This window comes from Chanodichthys erythropterus, chromosome 16 (genome assembly GCF_024489055.1).
Source record: "Chanodichthys erythropterus isolate Z2021 chromosome 16, ASM2448905v1, whole genome shotgun sequence".
Classification (NCBI taxonomy): Eukaryota; Metazoa; Chordata; class Actinopteri; order Cypriniformes; family Xenocyprididae; genus Chanodichthys; species Chanodichthys erythropterus.
In genome coordinates this window covers 27,707,108-27,729,690 of record NC_090236.1, presented here as the reverse complement: position 1 = coordinate 27,729,690, position 22,583 = coordinate 27,707,108, and the positions used below count along the sequence as shown (strand labels likewise).

At 37.7% G+C, this 22,583-nt stretch overlaps 1 protein-coding gene across 2 annotated transcripts in view; it reads right to left on the bottom strand.

The window, feature by feature from the left end:
• The window catches only part of ppp2r3a (protein phosphatase 2, regulatory subunit B'', alpha), an 81,801-nt gene that overhangs the window by 17,144 nt on the left and 42,074 nt on the right, over positions 1–22,583 (bottom strand). For both annotated transcript variants that reach the window (XM_067361990.1, XM_067361991.1), the window contains exon 3: positions 14,740–17,393. In XM_067361990.1, coding sequence (XP_067218091.1) covers positions 14,740–16,881 — 2,142 coding nt within the window. In that variant the 5' untranslated portion in view covers positions 16,882–17,393. The remainder of the gene's footprint in view (positions 1–14,739; positions 17,394–22,583) is intronic.

The following is a 22,583-nucleotide window of genomic DNA, read 5'->3' as shown; positions in this document are numbered from 1 at the left end:
TCAAAGCTATGCTTAGTGTTTTGATTTATGGCACAGCAAGTGCAGCACAAGCCTCTGAGACGGGAGGATGGGGCACCGAGGAGGCGCATGGTTATATTAGATCCAAGTGAGGAGATGAGACAACAGTAAGAAGAGGACAGTACAAATGTGCCTGCATTTCATAGATAGATAGATAGATAGATAGATGGATCTATCCACAACCATCCAATCAATTCCCAGTGGACAAAATCAAGTCCCACCCTCCATTTTTTCTTGTTCGAGAAGCTTTTTTACTTCAATAGGGATGAAAAGACTATTGCAATTTCCGTTTCATGCCGACATTAAACACCTTGCCTGGAAAATCCGGCCTCACCACTGTACCAGCGAATGAGTCTGATTGGCCATTGAATCAATTCGATTTCTAGGGCGGAGCAAATCCGAGCAAACAGGAAGCGGAGTAAACCAATCAGAGAAGGGCGGATTTGACGTTAGCAAAGCGACAAGAGAGTCAACAGCGAAAAGTAAATAATTAATGTGTTTTTGGTCATTTAAAACTGAATTCACGGCTGAATATAACAAACTCTCGGGTCTCCCGTGCGCAATCTTTGTTGATATTGAAGGGACTTTCTCCACACTAGAGTGACACTGTTTACGTCACTAAAATAAACGAATCTGATTGCACAGTTTGCAATTAATCAAATTAAACAATTAAATCTCATTGTCAACATTTGATGAGAAAAAAAATCCAAAGGCTCCATATAAAGATAATACAAAATCAATATTGTTAGTTTTAAAGAGGTCAATATTGCATGTTGTAATTCTATATCACTAATCATAAACCATTCTCTGGCTAATCGCACTACATGTTCTTATATTCAGTAAGGGATTTATTTTTTCTATATACACTGATGTGTTATGCTTATGCATTATGGGCGTGGGAAAAAGAAAGAAAGAAAGATAAATCACATTTTTGTCATTAATAGTACTGAATTAGCACTAATCATTAGGGGTGTGACGAGACAGGTATCTCACGAGACGAGACGAGACTCGAGACTGAGTTCACGAGACGAGACGAGACAAGATTTTTACACACTATTTTTAAGAAATCCTCAATGGTGAAATCATGACTAGAAAAAATATTTTGCAGGTGTATTTGAAATGTTTTAACTAATCATCTTGTAATGAATGTCATTTCAGTTCTACTTTCTGAGTGTGAATTATCATATGCAGTAAAAGACAACAATACTCAAGCACTGTAAAAGGTTTTGCTACTAACTCAACTGACTTCTCTTCTGTATGATTTCAGTCTCTTCAGACCTTACTTTACATGATTTATGAGCTTCTACAACTTTAGACCTCCTAACTGAACTCCTTTTCACAAACTGATCATAGAAATAAAAACAGTATAAATAAAAATGTTAACACTTTACAATAAGGTCTCATTTATTAACATTAATGTATTAACCAACATCAACTAACAATGAGCAATATATTTGCTACAGAATTTATTAATCTTTGTTTATGTTAGTTAATAAAAATAGTCATTGTTAGTTCATAGTTTACAGTGCATTAACTAATGTTGGCAAATGAAACTTTATTGTTTGTACTTAATAAGATTAAGAGAAAATTGTTATTCGTTTTCATGGTAACACTTTACAATAACTGCAACCATAATTGCACTCTCTTAATATTCAAAGTGCAAATAAGACCACATTTTTCTTTGATACAGAGCTGAGAGATGGTTACAACTACACTGCCCAGCCTAAAATAGCTTTCATATTGAGAGATATCTGTATTCCTCAGGGAGCCGCTTTCAAAATGCGGGGTATTGAGATCGCGTTTGAATGCGCGCTCCTGTTTACTTTCACTTTAAGCGATCGCGTGTAACTCTGTAAATATGGAGCGGCTAATCCAACTGAATTAAATGTTTTTTATTTAAATACAAAGCAAAACGACGGCATATTCTATAGCGGTGGCATATTCTTTCCTAATCATCCTAACACTCTGTCATGGCAACATCACGAGACTACTTTTCGACTCGACGAGAAATCTTGTCACAGTTTAGTCACACCCCTACTAATCATTATCAATATTTTCCAAAAACTATTCTTTCTTAAGTAAACACAAGATGCTGACAAAATCTGACGAAACCCAAATACAAGATGCTGCAAGATCGTATGGAGCGGCACTGACTGTAATCTGTGGCTCTGAATTTCAGGTGACGCCTGTTCATAGAGACTTTAGAATGTCAGCTGTAATTTCCCAGCAGGTATGACATCATTTCAATCTTTCGTGTATTTAAGGTATTAAATAATGCAATTTGAATTTTTTAAATCAGATGTATTAAAAGTACTATACTATAAAGTATCCTGATCTATTCTGAGTTATATAACACAACCATCCCGTTAATATCAACACTATCCTTTCAGCCTTTCACACGGTATTAAAGCAAACTGGTGTTCATAGCACATAAGCCTGTCTCTACACATATAACTCTGTTATATCATGTTGAACCCAAACAGTTGGAGTGACTGGGGGCAGATGGCAGAGGCCGTCTATCTCTCTCCACTGCAGGGCAGAAAGAGAGCACCAGGACTCGACAGCCCATCTCGTCCTCACCCCCACCTACCCTCACTCGCTCTGACGCAGGAGCGACTGCTATGTGTGTAAAATGATCCCCAAAGATAAAGCTTCTAATTTGCAGTTTATTTCTGCAGCAGGCACTGGGCAGACTTTAGAAACACATACAAATACCCTACCCCCACCACACACACTCACACCACTGTTTGAATCAGAGTGCTTGAAAATAGAAGTGCCAAATGCCATCACCATAGTGATAACCCTTTACCTGGACTTCTGAGAGCCTCTGAGGAATGTGGGGGCATGAAAGGGGCCTTATTTCCTCACACACACTCGGCAGAGAGTTGAATTGAGGAAGTGGATTTTATGAGGGCCCATTCTATTCCGAGCTGGATTTCCTCTATGAAAAGCCACACAGTGGGGACACTGAAAAAAGTGTCATTAAAATTACAGCTCACAAAGGCTGGGCCCATGGAGGATGGGGCGGCTTTTCAAAAGCCAAAATATTCCAAATGAACTTCTTTTAGAGACGTGACTTTTGGTATTTACACTCAGTACAAGACAGGACATGTTAAATCAACCCCTCAGGTTGTGGAAGTGGAATTTCAAGCAGTGCTTTAAATATTCTGATAGTGCCAGATGAAGTTTTTATTTTTGTGTAAAGTTTTTAATAATTACATGTAATAATTTTTAATAAATACATTAATATCTTAATATATCAATATGTTTTTTTTTTTTTTTTAAATTACAAAAAAATAGAAAATTGATTTTGAAAGGAAAAAAATTATAATAAACATCATTATATAAATATGCATTATTATTATTGTTTTTTAATGACATTTCAATGACATAAATGCATTTAATTATTTAATTATATATTTAATAAATGAAATATTTAAGATTCTATTTCAAATGCATTTATTTCATTTAAATGTCATTCCTTTATTTGAAAAAACAAACAGTTGAATCTAACTTCAGCTTACAGACATTATACCAGTGTTTACTGTGAAGAAAAAAGACTTGCTATATTATATCATGCCTTTTTATGATTTGTGATTAATACCACCTTTCGTACTCACCATTGTATTTAATATAATTCTTTAGGATGGTCATCGTTATACATGAGAAGAAAAATGCATTTACTTGTTTCATAATAAAGGTGTTGTTAGGTAAATTACCTTTTCATTTTTTAGTATTTTGTTCTAATACTTACAGTACTAGATCAATGACAAAAAATTGGTTGTTTTCAGGGTACAGTCAAAGTTTGGCAAATCAGGCTTTTCCTATTTTGCAATTAAATAACAGAATGAGCTTCAAAGAATCCCTAACTTAAAAAACTCTTCCTACAGTAAATGCTTCTAAATCTTTATTGGTTTTGATGGAGATTTGTGATTGTTTTAAATAACTGTTGTATTCCTAGTTAAAAAATTAAAAAGCTAATTTGTGATTTGAACTTTAACTTTGTTGCTGATAGAGTTATGAAAAATGTTCTATTAAATTAGAAAAGAATACAAAATAGAAGCATTTTCAGTAGTGACTTTTCATGTCATTACATCAATTATTAGTCATTATAATACTCCATCACTTGAATTACTTGCATACATTATCAAAGACTGTTGATTGGAAAGTAGTAGAACAGTGCAGATATTGTTACTAACGTGAATAATCTGTCAGGACTGATTAACGAGTGAAGCTCCAAGCATAGATGAATACTTGGTAACTGACGGAGGTGGCATGAACATGCGGTATTGTTGCAATTGATTTGTGGTGGCCTTGCTCAATGTAATCTCCACATGCTGTTGTTTACTACTTGGCTGCCATCTATTTCAGGGCAGATCAGAGCAGCCTGAAGTTGCTGGCGAAAGATTCTGCTCACGTTTTTACAACCAAATAAGCAGAGAGCCTGAATACAAAACAGTGAAACTGTAAGAGTCTTTAAATTCCTGAGTTAAGAAGGTTCTGATCTTGAAAAACTTTTTGCAAAGATGCAAATAAAGCCAGACTAACACATGCTTCTAAATTATATAGATGAAATGTAGCATGGGCCAGCACAAATTTTACTGTTTTCAATCATTATATATCTTAACTGTGTCAGAATTCTTGTACTTTCATAGCACGCATTGAATTCAGAGAAGAACAAACCTCTCGAACATTAAAGTAGTATGTTCTGCAGCTATGCAGGTGTCTTGTATAAATACATTTTCGGATTATACCACATCTACCACGTAAGCATTCTCCTTTGACCTGTACATTTATGATGTCAAGAGTGAGGTACTAACAACATCTACTTGGATTTAGTTAAGCAAATACAATTAAACAAATTAAACAAATTTGTTTCTCATGATTGTGATTCCTGCATAAATAAATGTATGCCACCTCTGCACATGAGACTGCCTGTGTTTACGATAGGCCTCTGATTCACAGAGAGTCCTAATCAAACATAGCTCATTATATTATACATAATGTCAGAATTTTGAATTCTACTTACGTGGCTGCATTTTTTTTTTCAAAGTTTTGTATCTTTCAAATCTACAGGTGCAACTGTAAGTATCACTACCTGTCTTCTAAAACTATTTACTAGTGGCAATAGACAGGAAAGATACAGAATTAAAAACAGGCATAAAGTATTTATCAGGCAGCTTAACTTTAAGGTACATGATATCTTATATGAGCTGAGGCCTGCTGCACTTATAGTCCTCACCAGCAGATGGGGGTATGAGCTTTTATGTATATATGTGCTAAAGTTAAAGGGTAGTTCAGTTATTTACTCACCCTCATGTTATTCTATCCATGCATGACTTTCTTTCTTTCTTCTGAATATATTTTGAAGAACGAAACGCTGAGAAATTCTTTAAATATTTTCAGGTTTGAAAATTATACAGGTTTGGAAGAACATGACGGTGAGTAAATTATAATTTTTGCGTTACTAAACCTTTAAAATAAAATGGTATATTGATTCACATCCATAGGCACATTTTTGAAATTCATAATTTGAACTTAACTGTCACTTTACATGCAAAAAACAGCATTTGAGAAAATTGCACAAGAACATTTATAGAGGACAAATAATGACAACAAATGATGTACAGTTCAACCAAGATATTCCTTCCATTCATCAATCAAACCATGTGAATGTCAAGCGTATTGCCTGGATTGAACACAGAGGCTTTGAAATATGATGCGTCTCTCTCACCTCATACAGTCATAGTCATTAGTGCCACATTTAAAGCGGTTGTCAGACTTGTTAAAACCATTTTAAGCTATGCCGTTTACCACCCAGGAAACAAGGTCACGAACTCTGGGATTCTGAAATGGCTCATCCGCCCACACACCCTGTCCATTTATCATTTTGCTGTATTTGCCAACTCATATAAAACAGTTCAAGACCTTTACACACCTAATTTTATGTGGATCAAGGATCAGAGAGTTTTAACATAAAATGCACTGTCACATCTCTCAGTTCCAGACAGGGGATACGGTCTAGTAAGAACATTATGGCCTTTGAGAGTGAGCCTACCAGGGTGATGGAATCTCTGACGAGGATACAGCTTTCAATGGCCAACACCTCCCAAATACCCTGGACTACACTGAATCACAGGTGGAAAATACAGTCAGAAGTGAGTAACAGCAACAAATTACTTATTGGAAAAAGCCATGTAATGCCAGGCAAACATTTGACTTTTTTCCATACATGACATGCTGTGTACATGATATGTTTAAGTTGTGAGGTCTCTCTAAAACACTAGATGGCAGACTATGATTCTTGAATAAAATATGAACACCAGAATGATCTACCCTAAGAACAGTCTTTTTGAAGTGCACTTAATGCCTGTAGACCATATAGTACAGTTAACAACACTGAGTAAAATATAAATTAATATTTCACTCACTCTCTTGAGGTCTTGCTAGTTATTATCTGAGGATTTAAAGCATGGGAACATGAGTCCTTGTGTCTATTGTGGCCACCATATTGCAAGCACTCTCTGATCAGATTATCTAGTTGTAGCTCTTATTGAGACCTTACTTTTCATTCTCCTTTTCTACCCCTCTACTCACTCCAACCAGCAGCACCAGCTGCAAATATACTGTACCCATTAACGTCAGAACCCAGTGACAAGGATCTCTAAATCACACTAAATCACAGAGATAAACCGGCTTTCCTCCAATACAAACATATTCCTTTTTGGATAGCCGTTGATGTTCCAGGTGCCATGATTTGGAGATCTCCAGCAGTATGATCCATACAATATGTGGAAGAGAATGTTTTTACTCGTTCTAAAGATACAAAGGCTAATTTCAAATGAATATAGCTTGTTGTTCGCCACTGATTTTATGTACAACAACTAATTCTGCGTGCATCGAAGCAGGTTAAAGTGACCATGGTTATGACAAGACAAGGTTCATTATGATAAGAGGAGACTCCATTAAAACACTGCTCCCTCCAGCGCTCAGCGAGCTGATAAAATCAGCCATTAACACTGTTCAATGACAACTGTAGTTTCTGAATTCAGCAAGCCTGTATTCATTGTCTCTTAATAAGCACTTGTACTGAGCTTCATGCATTAAAAGCGACACTGCTCCGATTACTCAAATACAAGGCACATGAGTAGTCTGGAAGGTTTTGTAACTCCATTATAAATGAGATTTTTGTCTTTCACACAGTTCACAGGATAATGGATAATCTCTTGGATAATAACTTTCAGACAGCATGTTAAAGTAAAAGGCTCTGTCTGACTACTGGACACCCCATGACATTCTGCCAGAACAATAAAGGCCTATATATAACTATATACAGTGTGTACACACATGCTCTCTCTCTCACACACACACACACACACACACACACACACACACACACACACACACACACACACACACACACTCTGTGGAAACCATGATACATTTTGTTCAGGATTCTTTGATAAATAGAACACTCAAAAAAATGCTGGGTTGAAAATGGAAAAACCTAGGGGTTGGGTGGTTTTAACCCAGCGGCTGGGTTAAATGTTTGCCCAACGTGCTGGGCAGTTTTATTTAACTCAACTATTGTTTAAAAATTACTATATGGCTGGCTTAAAATTAAACGAAAATAGGTATAACAATTAATAAAGGCAACAATAATAATCATAAAAAAGGTGAACATTTATTAATAAACAATTTAATAAATGTTTATTGTTTAATTGTCATTCATTAAACTTATCAATGTTCATTTATTAAACACATTAATACATGTTAATTTCCATCATATTTTGGGTTCATTTTAAGTTAGCAATACAGTAATTTGTAAACAAAAGTTGAGTTAAATAAAACAACCCAATAGCAGGGTTTGTCCATTTTTAACCCAACTTCACATCTGTAAACAGCTGTAAAAAAAATGAAATAAATTTACACAGTAAATTGATACATTAATATACCATAAAAATAATGCATTCTGGGTAATACTTGTCACTTTAAGAAAAGAGGCCTATAAGCTACTTTCTCAAAAACAACAAATAATATTACCCAGAATGTATTGTTTTTATGGTATATTATTGTTTCAATGGAAAACGGTATTTTACTGTGTAAATATGTTTCGTCTTTTTAGTTATTTTTTTGAGTGTTGGGTTGTTTTAACCCAGTGTGAAAGTTCAAAAGAGCAGCATTTATTTGAAATAGAAATCCTGTAAATTATAAATGCCTAAACATATGTGATCAGTTTAATGTGTCACTGCTGAATTAAAGTGTTAATTTCTTTCAATAAAATAATAACCCAAAAACTTTTACATATACATATTTTATAGCTTTGACCGCATCCATGAGTTATTAATTCAGTTTAGTTTTGCTAAGCATTGATTTGATAACAAGAATGCCTTACAAAGCTCTTTGTAGCATATCTAAAATAGTCAATATTTTGAAATATTGTTTTTGCCTGAAATATTTCTTAAGAATTTCACAGCAATGCAAAATCCAATTTCCAGAGTGCAGAGTAAGCATTATAAATTAGTCTGATGTTTTAGTTTGATGACTTAACAGAAAAGCTGTTTAAGACGGCTGAAGATGTGATTCAGTTAAATTCTCTGACAAAAGCAATCTCATTTTAATAAACTCAATACATAGGCTAATTCAGCAAAAAGAAAAGAAACCATGTGTCTTAATATTTTTAAACTTATAGTAACCTAAGCACAAACACACAAATATCTCACAAAACCACACACAGAACTATGTAGTCTTCCTGTAAAAGATCTCACAAAACTATCGCTCTGACAAATAGCTGTAAAAATCACATAAACTTGGTCCTTTCACAAGAAACCTCAAATCCATCCCATCAGACTCTTCAGCTAACCATTACAAAACAAATAGTTTGAGACTATGAATGTGCAACAGATTCATAAGAAAATAGGAAGCCATTGTTCAGGAAGTAACACAGAGCTCCTGTTTTTCTTCTGTCAAATCCCCATGCCAGCTCAAGGACTGGAATGGAGGCTTAAGTACCATATTAGCACATCTCCTCAGACATCCTAAACCCTGGGAAAAAAATCCTAAGGGCTGGGAGAAAGTTTTGACATCACTTGGGGGTCTCTATCAGTGCTTAGATTGATACACACTGTAGTTTGAGGAGGCTGTTGTCTTGCTGTCATGTACTTTTTATGTTGTTTCAGCAACAGAGCTATAGCCTCTTCCATTACTTTTTGTATTGGAAACCCTTCACAAATAGCAACAGGCAGTGATTCAAAGGAAGATGTTGCACATAAGGGGGTTTCTTGGCTCAAACTTTAGCTGTGATCTCATTTCCTCTCGGTGCAGGGCAGCCATGCCGGTGATGTAATTCCCTGCTGACCCTATTTAAACAATTTTAGCAAATAAGAAGGTGGACACAAAGGGCGTACAGGCACCCTCACTCACTTTTTTTTTTTCGTTTTTGTTTTTTTAATTCTGTCTGTAAAGGAGTCAGCAAAAACAAAAAAACAAACAAAAAAAAAACAGTCACTTTTGATTCTGACTGTGAAAGACTGAAATGTACATGAAAAGTTACTTGAATGCCAGGTGTACAAAGTGAACAGTGTGAAAAATTCTAATCCTGTCATTATTATTAACATACTGCTGTTTCCCCTTTTGTTTTTGCATGTGTATGTTAGATGTGAAACTTACAAATTAGAACACTAAAATTCCTAAAACTAAAACAAAAATAAAATAAATGACAAAAGCATAAAAAGCACAAAATATGGAAGCTTGTTTCCACCACTAAATAAAAAATAAAAAAGATAATTGCAACTTTTTCTCTCACAATTGTGAGAATCATGAGATATAAACTCACAATTGCGAGAAATAAAGTCAGAATTACAAGACATAAACTCGCAATTCTTACCTTTTTTTGCAATTGTGAGTTCATATCTCATGATTCTGACTTTATAACTCGCAATTGCGAGTTTATATCATGCAATTCTGATTAAAAAGAGTCAGAGCTGTGACATAAAAAGTAGCAATTACCTGTTTTTATTCAGTGGCAGAAACAAGCTTCCATAACAAAATGACTAAAACTTAACAAAAGCTAATGTAAAATATGAATGAATACTACAATAGTATATAAATAACACAAAAATAACTGCCTCTGAACAATGATTCTGTGATACCTGCTTTAACCATGTGAGACTGTGTTGCTTTCACACACTCACTCAGAATTCAGGCCTTGTTTTCTAAATGCTAAACTCCAGTAAAATAGGAGGGCACTCGGCAGTTTTTCTTCACTTCATACAACAGAGGTGTCATGTCAACCCGCTCTCAATTGCGGCCTGGCCAGTGGTGACCCAATGTGGTGTGTCTGTGGCTCTGAGCATGACTAGTTGGCTTGAGCTCTTGGAAGAGATCCTTCTGATTTATATTGACTGTAACACTCTTATTGCCAAGCAGGGTGTTCCCTGTCACCATGGAGATTAACAGCACTTCCTGACAGGTGCAGTGAAGGACATATTGCCTTGTCTGCACCATGTGGTCACACCAAGGCAAGGTCTCCAGTCCAACATGAAGAGAGCCATCTCTAGGCTAAGAGGAGGTAGGTTTTACAAACAGGCCTCAAATCTGAGGGGTGAATGTACTAAACAGTTGCACCACTTTTGCACATGGAATTTCAGTGCAAAACCTTGCTCAAACCATATGTGATTAGGTTAATTTAGGCATTAATTGTGCTGAAATAGCACTGCATGGTGAATATTTCAATTCATTCATTGTTATTCTCACACAAACATGCCTGATACAGATTTTTTCATTATTTTGTCTTAAAGGGGTGGTTGATTATGATTTCACCTTTTTAACTTTAATTAGTGTGTAATGTTGCTGTTAGAGCATTAACAACAAGTTATGATGCTCAAAGTTCAATGCAAAGGGAGATATTTTCTTTTTAATTCTCTGTTTAACTACTACAAAAAACGGCTGGTAGGGAAGCTTAGTGACATTACTAACCCTAAAATTTACATACATCCTGCCCTCAGGAACATGCAACAAAGGGGTATATACATACATATACATATATACATATACATACATACATATATACATATACATACATACATACATACATACATATACATACATACATACACATATATATATAGTAGGCGGGGAGTAAGCTGATTTGTGCAAAGTTTGTGCAAATAAATGCTAGTGGCCACAACTAATTTCATAAACCATTGAAGGCTCATTTTAATTATCTTCACAATTGTCTACATGAATCATTTAGTTCATAGGTTTCACCATGACGCACATGTGAAACCAAGAAACACAGAGAAGCAGTAAATAAGCAATCTCAAGAGAGAAGTACTAGCCCCAGCATCCGGTGCAAGAGATTACCCTGTCAGCTCTGAGACAGAGGCAGGGAGGCCCAAATCCGTTCGAGCATCCACTTTCAACCTCACCTGCTGTTTGGTCTAGCAATGAGCCATGAGACGGAAAAAGATACACAAACAAAAAGGTCCTGTAGTAATGCAGATCTGGAGCTACTTCCCTAGATGCTGAGATCCTGACAGATGACAGATGGGCCACATCTTGATCCATACAATTCTATTGTGTTTGTGATGACACATGCAGGAACTAAATGAGATGAAACGAGGAAAAGCACTGCAGGTGCACGGTGTTAAAAACAAGACCCTAGATTCCCATCGTAAACAGCAAACAGGTATTACACAACTGCTCAGAGGGAGAACGCATGGGTCTAATGTTTCCGCAGCCTTGTTTATTTCCGTGATTGGCAGCTTTGTGTTTAAATGGGGCAGTGGGCAGGGCTCCTGGTGTAGCTCTCTTATTTTTATTGCTCCCTCGGGTGCCAGAGAGGTGATCGGGTTAGCAGAAAGCTATTCCCAAACTTAGCCGTGACCCCCACAGCAACACTGGGTCCGTTTTCCTTCTGGCGACAGCCAGTCTCTTAGCGGAATGAAATAGTAGGCGGGGAGTACGCTGATTTAGTCTTCCTGACACCTTTGTCTGTGGATGACAAGGAGGAGGAGAAGTGCCCTAGGCAAATCAACACCATTAACAGTGTCTGTGCCAAAATCCCCACTGCCTGCTCTTGCTATGACCTATCAGTGCTCTCGAAAAAGGACTGCGTGTCCTCCACACCAACTGCATGGCTACAGCATCACAACTCAATCCCAAAATAACATGTGGACCAATGAGAGACAGTTACTAGGGGACGTGCATTTTATGAAAACATGTATGTTTTCTATCTAAACATCTCACACTTGCTATCTTTGAAATGAAGCTAATGTTCAAAGGATTCCATGCATACTTTAAATGTGAACTAATTCAACTTTGTTGTTTGAGATAAAACCTCTAGTATTTGAAATCTTGGGAAAACATAAATGTGCTAGTTTATCTGACACTTGTCTGCAATACCTAAATCACCAGCCATCAGGTCATTTTTCTATTCGTGCTTAGGGTTGTGTACGTGTGTATTCGCGCGCAAGTATGCGACTCATCCAACCTTAAGGGTTTTTAGCTATGCACTGAGCAGGTACAGAAATAGGATTGGAGGAGGAGCCCCATTATTAAGGGGGTTCCACTCTTGACAGATGTCATGGCAACGTCATAAATAGCAGACCCGAGATAGAACCTGGGCTGGTATTGGTTTACAAAGCCAGAAAAATAAACAAGAGAGGATTTAACAGTGAGAGAAAAGATAAAAAGGGCAGAAGAGAGGTAGAACACAGGAAACATAAAGAGCAAGGGTTAAATATGCCAGGAGGACTAACACAAGATATAAACTCTTTGACAACACTTTAGAGAGCTGAGAGTTCGTAATAAATGGGTCATGAAACACTAAAATACATTCTTGAGACTTGCAATAGATGATGACCTAGGGTTTTTTGGAGAACTGAGAGTTGTCGTGCCTTTCCATGCACCTTTCACACCTTTTTGCACACATTTCAAAATTGTGATGAGAATTGATGTGTGCTGAAAAGCAGGGGTCATAATAAGAAGTCTACACTGAAAAAAATCAGTGTCATTCATATATAAACAAGTACATCCAGTACATGCCAGAATCTCACCCTAGAACCCTGAAATTGAGTATAACAAACTGTGCTTTCTTCTCCCCACCATGATGGATGTGCAGAGGATTAGTTAGCAGTGACAAATACAGACCTAAAAAAAAAAAAAAGATAAATTCAACTTCCCCTAAAGAATGCCTTTTCCCAGTTCATGGACATGCCACAGAATTTCAGAGAGGAAATTTGATTTAATGGTTACTGTTTATGAAGGCTATAATTTTGTGCTTCAGCTAATGGTAAAATGGTTTTTCCACTTCCATTATGCCTATAAGCTATACACAGTTCTGCTCATAGGTTATATAATAAATACTCCTTGGAGAATCTGAAATATATTTTTATATATTCCACAAGACAAAATAACTGAATTTACCAAAAATTTCCTGTTCCACTATATAAGTCCTTGGTTCTTAATATTATAATATTATGTTTTGCCTCCTTAAGTATCAAAGACTGTTTGTAGTAGTTTGTTAAATTTGTGTACAAGTCTCTGGTTTGCCCTGAATCTGCTTCCTGAAAGTTTTATTTCCTAGCATGCTCTGCATTTGACTTCATCTCCAAAGTAGCTCAATAGTGTTGAAATCCAGCTTTGCCACTGAGGACAATGGAAAGACTCATGCACAACAATCACAAATGGCTGCAAACACCCACTGATGCTAAAGCAGGCAACATCAATGATACATAAAATTTTAAACATGTAAATTTGTTTAATGCCTGCTACAGACTGTGCAATTTCGGCAATCCTATAAGATCTTTACAAATCATACTGTACGACATGGATCTAATAAACTTGGGTACGACATGTATATAGACTGTACGTGATGACACGTATTGAATCATAGGCTACGATGCAAGTTAGTACAGAAGAATAAAATGCCATCAGCATGAGCTAGTGGTAAACAAATAGAGAAAGATTAATGAGTATGAGGTCTTAATGGAAAAAAAAGGGTGTTCCCAAAATGGAGCATTTTCAAACTGACAGCCGTTTCTCAACCTCTTTACACAATTTGCTAAAATAGATTAGGAGACTCCCTGAAAAACACAAAGAGATCGCCTGCATATAAATGTAAGCAAACTGTTGTAAACTAGCAGTTGTTTAACGTTTCATTGTGTGAATTTGTCCGCACTGTGTGAGAACAACAAGTCTCTTCAAACGAGGTGATTCAGAATATAGCTAGGGAACAAAGGCCAATTTGGAATACCAATTTTTCAAATGGAGCTTGAGGTAAGTCGTTTTGAGCTTTAGCGCCATGTCGCGTTGATCAATACTTAATTTCATGTTGCATTTTTATTGGCTAGTCTGAAGACGTAGGTCATAGCAGCAAACACACTGAGATGATCATGCTAAATTTCTGACAATGTCAGAAAATTATCACAGGCTATCTTTGGTCGCAAGACCGTGACAACGGCCGCCTTTGAACCTCTCTCACTCTATGAAGTAGAACCACCGTTTAGAAGCCAGGACCACAGAAATTGCCACGATTGGTCACTTTTCGTCTGGGACAGCACAAAATCGTGCCGTGTGTACCAGACACAAGTTATTAGTTTTATTTCTTCTCATTTTTAACACTCTTATTTCTTAAAAATAGCACACATTGCACAGATTCTGCAAGAGCATCTGTCAACTTACGAAAACCTTACATAGAACTAATTTAGCTGAACTCACCCTGATGACTTCGGGCGTCTGTTGAATGAGAAGTGTTGAGCCTGTGTCCCTTACAGTAGAAACAGGTGTTTGTATGGCAGCAGGTGCACTTGAGGGTATTGGTGCAGGTGTAGGTGCAGGTGTAGGTGCAGTCTCAGATGAAGGTACAGATGGTGGAAGTGGAGCCACCTCTGCTTTAGTGCTGGCCAGCGTGTCCTGGAGAAGACGCATGACCTCTCGTTCCTTAGACTGAGTTCCTCTCCCAGCTCCACTCTCAACCAGCTCCTGAGCAAAGCTCTCAATGCTCTCAAGAATCCTGAGCAGCAGAGCTCCATCATCCTCTTCAGCAGCCTCAACCCCTGGCTCGGGTGGCTTGGACACTGAGGGTCCAGACAAACCTGCCATGGGTAGATCTTTAGCCACCGAGTTCCCAATTAAATGCTGGGAAGAACCTGTCTGCTGGGCACAGTTTTTAAGTTTAGGGGGCAGTGGAGGCTCCTTTTGCATGTTCTGGGAAAGACACTCCAGGTCCATCAAAAGTTTATCTATGTCATCAGCTCCCCCTTTATTAATGTGCGAGTTTGACCTTGAGAATAGTCTGGAATCTGTGCTTTTTGGCAAGTACATCTGGTTGATAGTAGAGTCATTTTTAGGCTTGAACACAGTTCCGTTTCTGCTAAGCTCATGGAGTTTATCTGAAACACCACAACTAGGCTCAGAGTAGCCAGTGGTTCTTTTGGAGTAAGGTCTGGGCTCCGAAAGACTACAGCTGTGCTTCCCATCCCCTTTAACTGCCCTGTCAGGCATCCTTCCCACATCTGAATCCTCCTCCTCAATATACAGAGCCTCCATGGCATCCTTACAGAGACTTTCGCTACTGCTAGACAAGAGAGAGTTTGTGGAAGAGAATGTGTCCGGTCGGCTGGTTGAGACCGTGTGATGGCAGTTAAAAGGCGTTGAACCGCTACTGGAAGCTGAAGTAAAACTGCCATGTGGGAACCCATTAGTTGATGGAGGTGCACGTGCTGACAAACCAGGGAGGCTCTGAATGGGTTTTACGTTGCCTGCAAGATCCCTAGAGCTATCTGGAGGTTCTGGCTGGGAGGGTTTAGTCCGAGGTTTTGTGGGCGGAGGAGACTGAACAACGTCCTCATATCGTGGAGGTTGCTCATTGCCAAAGATAGGGGAGAAGGGGATTTGTTGCAGCCCGTGTATGCTGTTAACTAGTTCGGCAAGCTCGCTGTGCTCCTGCCTCACACTTTGCCCCTGTTCCAGCTCAAGAGGAAGCCTCTTTAGATAGTTGGAGAGACGAGCCATTACATTTTTATAAATGACTTCAGGATTCCCAGAGTCGTCGTTGCTTCCACCCATTGACTTTCTTTTGATGCACTGTTTGATGATGTCCGTGCACTTCTTCAGATCTTCAGAACACTTGAGGAGAATGTCCAGACAGGCTTTAATGTCTTCTCCTGATGCACTGCTGTCAGCCTTGGTCTTCTCAAGTATGCGGGTGATTAGGTTCTCCTCGGTGAGGCTGTTCAGGTAAAGTGTGGCCACATTGTTTAGGTTCTGCTCCAGGGATGCGCTGCGACTTAGCTTATGCTCTTCGAGTACAGATTTCTGAAAGAGGCCAAATGGAGGACAGTTCTCATCATTGCCTGTGAACTGGCCGTAGATGATGTCGAGATCAGTGGATCTCCTGCTGAAGGAGTCCGGCCGAACCTTACGGCCCTTTCTGAAAGTCACATGACTGGTGGAGTACTTGATCTTCTCAAAAGAAAATTCCTTGATTTTCCCGCTGGCCAGGTTGATGGCTTCCCCTGTAATATCCTTGAGGCTTGCTGCGCTTTGGATGGCAGATCCTTTTTTTACTCTGGGGACGACCTGGTGGTAGTCGTCACAGAAGACCCCAGACCCAGTGTTGCCATTCTCCAACGTTTTAGACTCAAGAACACCTATGGGCCGGTCAGAACAGTTTCTGGATATGGGGGTATCAAGAAGTTCAGCACAAGTGCTGCGGTGAGCCACTGTGCAGTTCAGTCCATGTTTTAATGCACCACATGGTCCATTACAGTAGTGTACAGTGTGCTGAACACGACGGTCAATCACAACACTGTTGTAACAGTTTATGCTACTGACCACTATGCGATAGGTAGCCGCCATGGTCTTTGTTTATTCATAAATCTGAAAGTCTGTTTTGTGATATAATGCTAGCCACCTAAAAACAATAAATGCTACGAAGACACATTTATATAAAAATGTCAAAGTATATCTATCCTAAAAATCAAATAAAAGGTACTTTGCTTAGCCTCAACTGCTGCTTGAGCTCTTTCCAAGGAAAAAAAATATTTCCATACCAATCCTTCACCAGTGCCCCATAGTTAAAGGGAAGTTGCACTTTAACATTTAGCGGCAAAGCTATCCGTTCCTTAGCATGGGCCCCAATGGCCTAATGATAGGCCTGTGTGCAGCGCTCCAGATCATCCCCCCTGTAGACAGCCGAGGCCTGTGGGCATGAAGACGTCCTCTGGCTCACTCTCCAAAGCCACAACATACAGCCCACCTGGTGACAGCTTTCCGCTGATGTGTTCAGCAGATGTTCAACCCTCTCTCTCTGTCTTTATCTTGCTTTACCGGCCTGAATCAGATGTTTAAGAGTCCAATGTGAAAGCCACCTGTGAGTAAAAAGACAAAAGGGGGTTAGGGGGAGAGAGGAAGCACTTATTTAGATCAATTGAAATACAGAAAGTCTATGAGATCCTAGGTTATGCTACTGCATCCTTGGGCTGATTGTGTAAGCAATACATTTGGCAGACGCTTTTATCCACAGCGACATACATCGCATTCAAGCTAAATATTTTTTCAATTTATGGATTCCTTGGGAATCTAATCCATGACCTTGGCATTGCTAGCGCCACGCTTTACTGTTTGATATGGAAGTACTTTTATAAGACAAAACAGCAACAACTCAACAAACAGTTTATTGGAAGAACTGTTCAATCACTGACATGGTCACAAAAGGAAAAGAATAAAAGCTATCTTTAATGATGTTTCTTTTAAAAGCAATCACTGTGCAGATTTAATTGTCCTAGGTTAATTTGTATAACATCTCATAAACATATTAGTTTATGAGCACGTTACCCTTTTAACTTCTCTTTGGAACAGCTAAACCACATAAAATGTAGAAAACTACAACGTGCATAAAAGACTCTTCAAGCCAGCAATGAACCAAAAACTATCAAACAAATACGAACCAAAAAATAAAATGAAGTGCTGTAATGCCTAATGCTGGTATGCAGTTATAAAATATACCTAAGCCTCAGGCATTTTGGGTCTCCCGTGTTATCAAATGTAGCTCTTAAGCCATCTTCAAAGCGACCCACATCACTGGAAGCTGTTAAAGAGCTTGTGATGAAAGTACACAGACACTCTATTACTATTCTTTGATAACACACCACACTCAGACTCTCTTCCCTATAAAGTGTGTTTACTCAAGCCGTTCAAATACACAAAAACCATAATTGAACAGTTGCTCTTATAGCTTAGGTTTACCACCGAATTGTTTCTTAGGAAAGGAACAATCTTTCCTTTATTGGCTCTGGTGACAGTTTTTATAGTGTATTATTGGAGACCAGCACTAACCAACAACAACCTGCACAAAAGCAGTCTTTCTGCTTCTATTAGCTACTAAAATCTTGTAAACGTAACTTTACTAAAGCACTTTTTTTACACAAACATTTAGTCCATACCTTTAACAAATAAAAGTTCTCAAAATTCTCCTTCAGTCCATAGAAAAATGAATTTGGAATGACATGAATAAATAATAATTTCATGTCTCTTTTGCTCACTCCCCCTCTCTCTAATGATAATAATGTCAACAGATGAGTCATTGTGAGGCTGGAGACATATTTTTTTTTTTTTTATACATATAAGGGAGTGAGCTCATTATTAGCATGTCTCAACCAAAACTGTTCTCCACGGCCAAAGCAATACGCTCCTTTTTTCTCCAATTCATTTTACTTTTCTCTCACTCCTTCTGGCCCTTTTGTTTATCTTCCATTTTTTCTTTCTTTCACAGCAGGCCTCATTAAAGCCTTGTCTTCTCTATGTCTCAGCAGAGTAATAGCAGAGAACGAGTCTTCAAGATGCCAACCACAACCTCACCTTAAATAAACTCTGACTATGGCCACACATGACATACAGTATAATCTGTGTCCACAATACAGCCTTGTAAATGCATTTCAGTTCTGTATTTCCTCACAATATCAGAACAGTGGTCTCTGGTTAATGCTTTTCAGCATGGATTCATTACAGATGGGCACTAGAAAGGTGGCACCTGGAAAAACATTCAGAGAGTGAAATTTACAGGGACACCATTCACCATTCAACCCAGACCCTTAACAATGGACTGGTCCTGCTTGCCCAGACAGTTATGCTAAAAGCTGGTGTCGGCTGTGAAAACCTTACAATGACAGTCACTGCCTTTTACCAAAAGAAAAAGAAGTAGAGTGTATCAAATTCATAAACAACAGTCAGCCAGCTTCAGGATGCCAGGATTTACTTCTGTGGTTCATTAAACTTATATGAAACAAACAGTTTTCCCTTTTTTAGTAATATGTACTTCTTTGAGAGGAAATTACATTTCCTGAACCTCCCTTATCTGCCATAAGTTAAGAGAAACTGTGGTATGAAATACAAGTAGCAATGGAAATCACAGGTTCACAAAGCTAGATTAATGAATACTTTGGGGGTTCAGATTTATTTATGAAAACAAAATAAAAGAATCAGTTCTGAATCAGTGGTTCTTAACCAGGGAGCCGGGGCCCACTTGGGGGCCTTAGCAAATTTTGAAGGGGGTCTCAAGACTCATTACTGTACACTGTTCAAATGTTTGAAGTCACTGTGATTTTTTTTTTAAAGAAATCAATACTTTTATTCAGAAAGGATGCATTAAATTGAGAAAGAAATGTATAATGGTACAAAAGATTTCTAAAATAAATGTTTCTTTTGAACTTTCCATTCATCAAAGATTCCTTTAAGAAGCACAACCGTTTTCAACATTTCAACAAATCCTTCTTGAGCACCAAATTGCCATGGAATGATTTCTGATAGATATGACACTGAGGACTGGAGTAATGGCCTCTAAAAATTCAGCTTTGCCATCACAGGAATACATGACATTTTATATTTATATAAAACAAAAATCTATGAAATCTAAAATGTTAAAAACACAATGTAATCTAATGTAAACTGAGATCTTTTCTTTTTCTTTTGAATGATTGTTTTTATTGAAGAAATCCCGAATCAGAATCTTGAAAGCATGATTATTTTAAAATATCAACACCCTAACAAATATCTTATTATATCATGCATCCTCTATACTGATTCTGAACACAATTTTTGAATTGAGGGGCCAAGGAAAATATGTTGGTGATTTACTTTCCAAATAATGTCATTAATGTTAAAATTGATGTTAATTAAATATGTTTAACATGACCTTTTTTTATACTACACTTAACTCAACAGAATAGTTTTGAACAACAGTTACATAGCAGGTGATTTTTTTTGTTAAATATCAAAAGTTCAACGTAAATCTAATGACACAGAGCTTGTGGTTGTGCGTGTTTCTGTTTACCACCGTTGGCTTTCCAAGGCCAAGGCTCAGTACAGATGCACTGAAGTTGTTTATCATAGAGTCTAACACTCCTGAGCTTCAGTGTCCCCAAACAGAGCCTCTCAAAAACATAGTCTGCTTTCAAAGTGGGCTTTGACGTGGCTGGTTGTCAAGTTGGACTCAATATGACAGGAAGAGTGTGTACCGTAGCAAAGCAACGGCTTTTTAATGACAATTTAATGAGCTGATCAACACATGATCCTGCTCTCTATAATTTGCCTGCCGCTTCTATTTCCAGGCTGATGGGGGTTAAAGCAGAAGCCTTCACACCTTCACATCACTAAGTCAGTGCGGACGCCCATACAAACATCTTATATGTCTGAAGGGAGTCTTCTTACCGCATAGGACCTCCCTAGTTAGCAGGTTTGGGCATGGCTGGTGTTGTATGAAAATTGAGATGAATGTTCCTAGAAGATTATGTTTTAATTGTCAGGCAACAGTCTTTATCTCAGCTTAATGTTGTAATTAGCATGCAGTGATTGTTATGGAGAAAGCAGAGCATGAAACACAAACACACACTGTTTGGAGAGCAAGACAACATCCACCCACATTTTTGAGACTCACTCTATTGGCAGGAGCAAGAGTAACGAGGATGCAGCGGCCTCATTATCTTTCTTCTCTCGTCGCTTGCATGGCATACATTCGTTCCATGTTTAATTACACTGAAGCAGTCACGCTGAGAAGTCGCACCAGTGTCCTGTCACATCTGCCAGTGCTTTTCAATTTAGTGTCAAGACTCTGGGCTATACCATGTTGTCAGCTTTAGAACGTCTTCCTCGAAATAACACCCCCAACATACTATACTTGAAAAGAAAATAGATTTTCTTGTTATTTTTGCCAAGTAGAGCAATAAATCACGACGTGCTGGTCTGCTTATATTTGGCCCAATTAAGAGTTGAGGGATATTCAGTACAATAGAGCTCATTAAGGAATCACTGCAGCTGAAAAAGTTTCCCTTTGGAAGGTAAATTGGGAGTTTGTGTGAGCCCTCCCTTGTTAGCGGTCAGGCCCGGTCTTGTTACTGCGCACAAGCTGCCGAAGGGGGGCCTGCCGTGAGCTTTGTTTGTCTCAGCTTGAGTAAAGCTTTTCAAAAGCTGTCGCTGCAAGAGAGAACCTGACCCCAGTGACAACAATACATTAATAAATGAAGGATTACACACTTGCTGGCTACTAACACACGGTGACCAGGATGCACATTTAAACCCTCAGAGCCGCAAGGGGAAAGCGAGAAGGACCGCACTGAAATGAGGGAAAATACGGATTGTTTAAACACTGAAGGTAACAATTCAGTGAAATGTTGCAAAATGTGACATGAAGTGGTTTATTATTATTTAGAGTGAGAGACTGGTTTAGAGTGAGAGTGCAGCATCCAATTATCAAACAGAAACAAAGCCTGAATCAATTTCATTATCACTATGACTATTATTCAAATTGCCTGGTTTTCTTTTGAAACTAACACATATAAATGTTCTACAAAACCAAATGAGGAAAAAAACTAAAAAAAAAAAACTAAAAAGCAGGCCAAGCAAAAAAGCATATTTCTATGGAAGCTTTACTATGATTTAAGTAGGACATCAAATCATTTCAATCTTATCAAACTACCATTTCCCTCTGATTGCAAGTTTAAGACAATTTTGAATACTTGTTATAGATCCTATGGATATACAGTATAGAATGACAGATATACTATATAGAATGATAGAAACACTACCATTCAAAATATTTTTTTTTTTACGTTTTTGAAAGTTTGGCTGCATTTATTTGATTAAAAATACAGAAAAACTTTAATATTGTCAAATATTACTATAATTCAAAATATATATATTTTTTCTATTTGAATATATTATAAAATGTAACTTATTCTTATGATACCAAAGCTGAATTTCAGCAGTCATTACTCCCATGAGTCACATGATTCTTCAGAAATCATGCTGATTTGCTGCTTAATATTTTGTGGATTTTTTGGGGGATTCTTTGATGAATAGGAAGTTAAAAAGCAGTATTTAGGCCTATTTGAAATATATTCTTTACTATATAGTCTTTACTGTTACGTTAGAATATATGAATCATTGCTAATATTTTCCCTAAAACCCCACACTTAATATTAACAAAATGTCACACTTGTTCTTTTTAATTTCTAACAATAAGTCTAAATTAATTTTACAATCCTGTTTTTCTGCCAAAATGTTTT